General features: G+C 41.4%; 1 protein-coding gene across 1 annotated transcript; it reads right to left on the bottom strand.

The window, feature by feature from the left end:
• Window positions 1-2,351: 2,351 nt before the first annotated feature.
• Window positions 2,352-3,533, bottom strand: LOC115964925. Its single transcript, XM_031084152.1, has one exon. The coding sequence runs from the start codon at window positions 3,531-3,533 to the stop codon at window positions 2,352-2,354; it is 1,182 nt and encodes a 393-aa protein (XP_030940012.1).
• Between the last annotated feature and the right edge of the window lie 1,257 nt (window positions 3,534-4,790).

Here is a 4,790-nt window from a genome sequence, read left to right as displayed (position 1 = left end):
GTGAGCCCACTGTGAGATTTGGTTAAGGGGGCGATGGTTCTGTTGAGTCTGTACCTGATTTCTTTGGTGCCATATGGGCCAAATATTGAATGCAAACAGCACCGGATTCCTTTGATGATCAAAAACCCAGGCCATGAGCTCGCTAAAACTTAAAAAGCTCTGTTGACTCCGAAAACTCCACATAGTATTCGCTCCCCAAACTTCGTCCAGCATTTTGCAACTCCACACCGCGTGCAAAGCGTCTTCAGTTGCTTCCTTACATCGATCACAGCACTGCTCTGTAATAATTGTTCGCCGGAATAGATTACACTTCGACGGGAAAGAGTTACGGCAAGCCCTCCAAATTAGATTTTTTACTTTATATGGGCTTTCAAGAGCCCAAATCTTCTTCCAGAGCCCTATCTCATGGTCTTGATTCACATCCACCTGAAAACCAACTTCATCTTCTTTCAAGAACCGGTAGCCGGTTTTACAACTATACCTCCCATCTTGCTCCCACGGCCAATACGTAGAGTCCTCCGTGTCTTTTCTAGCCAGCGGGATATTCTTTATTTCTTCAGCTTCTTGTGGTGCAAAAATTCCATCTATCATCGCAGCATTCCATGTTCTAGTTTCCTCATTAATTAAGCAATTCATTGTGGCTTCTTCCATTGTTTCCATCATTGGAGAGAATATCTTGGTTGGATGTTTTCAGGGCAGCCAATGGTGTTGCCAAATTTTTATGGACTTTCCATTCCCCACCCTCCAGCAAGCACCATCTAGAATAACATCTCGGCCATGTAGTATACTTTTCTAAGCATAGGACCCGAAACTTGTTTCCTTAGCTTCTAAAAGAGATTGATTAGGGAAGAACTTTGCTTTGAAAACTTTGTAGAAGAGGGTTTCCTTATTGTGCAAGAGCCGCCATGCTTGTTTCGCCAAAAGGGTGTCATTAAAATGAGCCAGGTCACGAAAACCCATACCACCTACCATTTTTGATTTAGTCAATTCACTCCATCGGATCCAATGAATTTTCATTTTATTTCCCCTTTGCCCCCACCAAAACTTCTTTATCATTGCCTCAATGTCGTCACAAAGACTGAAAGGTAATTTGAAGCATCCCATAGCATAAGTAGGGATAGCTTGGATCACAGATTTGATTAAAACCTCTCTACCAGCTTGAGAAAGCAATTTACCCTCCCATCCTTGGAGTTTTCTCCAAACCCTTTCTTTTATGTAATTGAATCTAGCCTTTTTTCCTCTACCTACAAAAGAGGGGAGACCCAAATATTTCTCATAAGACTTCACTTCTTGGACTTGGAAGAGATTCTTTATGCTTGATTTTGCTTCATCCGTGGTGGATTTACTAAAGAAGATTGCAGTCTTATCCTTGTTAATTTTTTTCCCTAACCAAGACTCATATTCACCCAATATCTTCAACACAGTATGGCAATCCTCAGAGATTGACCTACAAAAAAGTAAGCTATCATCTGCAAAAAACAAATGGGTTAGCTTAGGGCCTCATTTGCACAAGGAAAAGCCCTTGATATCCCCATTCCTCGCCGAATGTTTTATGAGAGAATGAAGTCCTTCCGTACATAAAAGGAAAAGGAAAGGAGATAGTGGGTCTCCTTGCCTAATTCCTCTCTTAGGGTGGATCATCCCAATTGGTTCCCCATTCACCATAATAGAGTACGACACCGTTTTCACACAACTCATCATGAGAGCGACCCATCTAGCACAAAAACTCATTTTCTCCAAAAGCCTTTCCAAGTACACCCATTCCACCCGATCATAGGCTTTACTCATATCTAATTTGATAGCCATATACCCATGTTTCCCTGAATTATGTTGCTTCATATGATGGAGGGTCTCAAAAGCAACCATAATATTATCTGAAATTAGTCTATCCTTAGCAAAGGCAGATTGATGTTCAGTAATTAGGGAAGGTAAAAATTTCTTCAACCTATTAACTAAGACCTTAGAATAAATCTTATAAAGGACATTGCAAAGACTAATAGGGCGAAATTCAGACATATGTTCAGGATTAGCTATTTTAGGGATAAGAGTAATGAGTGTATGGTTAATGGGTTCAGGTAGGGTACCTGAATTCAACCAAGAGAGAATGGTTGAAATAACATCATGCTTCATCGTCGCCCAAAAGTGTTGATAAAACAACGGAGGCATACCATCAGGACCCGGAGCTTTTAGAGGAGCCATCTGATCCAAGGCTTCCTTCACTTCCACTTCTGTAAATTCCTTCATCAAATCCGCATTCATCTCATCGATCACCATGCGAGGGATTTTCTCAAGAGAGTCAACATCAAGAATCGGATTGGAGGTGGAAAAAAGATCTGTGTAGTAACTTTCCATCACGTGCCTATTTCCTCTTGATCGGTCAACCAAGCTCCATTCCGGTCTCTTATTCCTCTGATTAAATTCTTCCTAAATCTATTTGTAGCTTTACTATGGAAGAAAGCTGTATTGCTGTCCCCTTTGCTTAACCACAACACCCTAGATCTTTGACACCATATCCTTGATTCCCAATCTTGCAACAAGTTAATCTCCATTCTTAGGCTCCTAACCCGAGTATTATTTCCACTCACCATAGCCTCATTCTCGGCCAAAACTAGTTGGTTCTTCTTTAACTCTAATTCCCTTCTCACGTGCCCAAAATTGTGTTTATTCCACAATGATAATCCTTGTTCACATTTAGCCACTTTTTTCAGAATGGCTGTGCTTGGGTTTGGATCCCTTGTACTACTCCAAACTTCCTCCACCATTTCATCATATGATGGATCCGATAACCACATTTCTTCAAATCTGAAACATCTCTTCTTTCTAGGTTCTGGCAGCCCTGACAGATTAATCAGAAGGGGAGAATGGTCCGATGACATACAACTAAGGTGGTGTACCCTAGTTCCTGGAAATTTTTGAAACCAAGAATTTGTAGCCATGCACCGATCCAATCTTGTTCGTATGGAATGCCCATCAACATAGTGCTTTGCCCACGTGAATTTAGGACCCACAAATCCTAAATCCATAAATTGACATTCGTCGATCACATCTCGAAATAGTTTCATTTGATTAAAGTCTCTAGAAGCCCCACCCCACGTTTCCTCTTGGCGGACTATTTCATTAAAATCACCACCACAAATCCAAGGGATGTTCATTCTATTATTTAAACTTCTCAGTTTGCTCCATGCCTCACTCCTCCTGTGGGTTTCGAGTTCTCCATAAAAACTAGTGAAACGCCATGCATTATCAGTATTCCCATTGATGATCATATCAATAAAATACCTATAGGAATCAACCACATCAATGTTAATAAAATTTTTCCAAAATAATACTAACCCACCACCTCTATTCAGCCTTGGAGCCACCCACTTCTGGTTGAAATTAATTTTGCTCAAAGTACGATCTAGCCTTGTTTCGTCTGCCCATGTTTCGGCTATAAACACGATAGAGGGATCTTTTGCCTGTATCAATCTAACAAGCTCATTTTCTGTACATGGGTTCCCAAGCCCACGACAGTTCCATAATAATAGACTCATTGCTTCTGGCAGGGTTGATTAACAGCCTCCGCCAATATCTTGTTTTTTGTTGCACCTCCATGTGAAACCCTTCTTTTTTTAGGTAACTCATTTTGGTTTATTGCACTGCCTAAACTTCTCTTTCCCCCCACTGCTTCTGACATAGCTGCATCGGCTTCCACCCCTATTCTAGTAATTCTTTTCCAAGTCCCCTCAGCATACCCGTGATTGACTAGGTGGTGTGGTATCTCTACCAAAGGTCGTGGTATCTCTGCCAAAGGTGCTCTTGGAGGTAAGGACAAATGGGCTGAAGGTGTTGAAGTACACGATACGTTAGCTTCAACGACTCTAGGCTGGCCCACGTGATTTTCCTTTCCTGTGCTAAGAGCATTCACATCAGCTCTTGTAAAACTGTGTATAAATGTGTAAAATACACATTTTGACCATTTTTACACATTTTAAAGCAAAAAACACCCTACATCAGTCCAGCTAAAATCATGCATAATCGTCTAAAATTTTCCAAGAGCTACAGTACCCGTGTAAATTTACACGGGTACTGTAGCTCGTGTATTTAGTTTTTTATTCATTTCCGTTCGCACCAATTTTTCTCTCTCTTATCCGTGCACAGCGACCTCAATGGAAAAACAAACCAACCCAAACGGAAAAACAAACAAACTCAAACGGAAAAAAAAAAAAAAAAAAAAAAAAAAAAAAAAAAAAAAGACAGATCGGTGCTAAAAAAAAAAAACCCAAACGAAAAAACAAACAAATCCAAACGGAAAACAAAAAAGAGACAGATCGTTGCTTAAACCAACACAGAGATATACTTGCTAAAAAAAAAAAAATCCAACGGAAAAACAAAAAAGAGACAGATCGGTGCTTATCGGAACGATCGGAGCTCGTGGGTCTCGCTTGGTCGAAGCTGTGATGATGATCGGAGCTGTGAATCGGTGATCGGAGGGATCGGAGCTGTGATGACGATCGGAGCTGTGGATCGGTGATCGAAGCTGTGGATCGGAGCTGTGATGACGATCGGAGTTGTGGATCGGTGATCCGAGCTGTGGATCGGAGCTGTGATGACGATCGGAGCTGTGGATCGGTGATCGGAGTTGTGGATCGGAGCTGTGATGATGATCGGAGCTGTGGATCGGTGATCGGAGCTTTGATGATATGCATCGGTTTGTATAGAGAGAGAAATCAGACCGAGAGGGAGAGAGATGAGACAGAGAGAGACCAAGAGGGAGATAGAAGAGAGAGAGAAATCAGAACATATGAGGG

This window comes from Quercus lobata, chromosome 10 (assembly GCF_001633185.2).
Source record: "Quercus lobata isolate SW786 chromosome 10, ValleyOak3.0 Primary Assembly, whole genome shotgun sequence".
NCBI classification, from domain to species: domain Eukaryota; kingdom Viridiplantae; phylum Streptophyta; class Magnoliopsida; order Fagales; family Fagaceae; genus Quercus; species Quercus lobata.
Note: the sequence above shows the minus strand (reverse complement) of the source record. Positions and strands in the feature narration are given on the sequence as shown.

Bases quoted from the DNA above. Each gene is read 5' to 3' on its own strand.
- LOC115964925 (XM_031084152.1), bottom strand. From the start codon at position 3,533: ATGAGTCTATTATTATGGAACTGTCGTGGGCTTGGGAACCCATGTACA.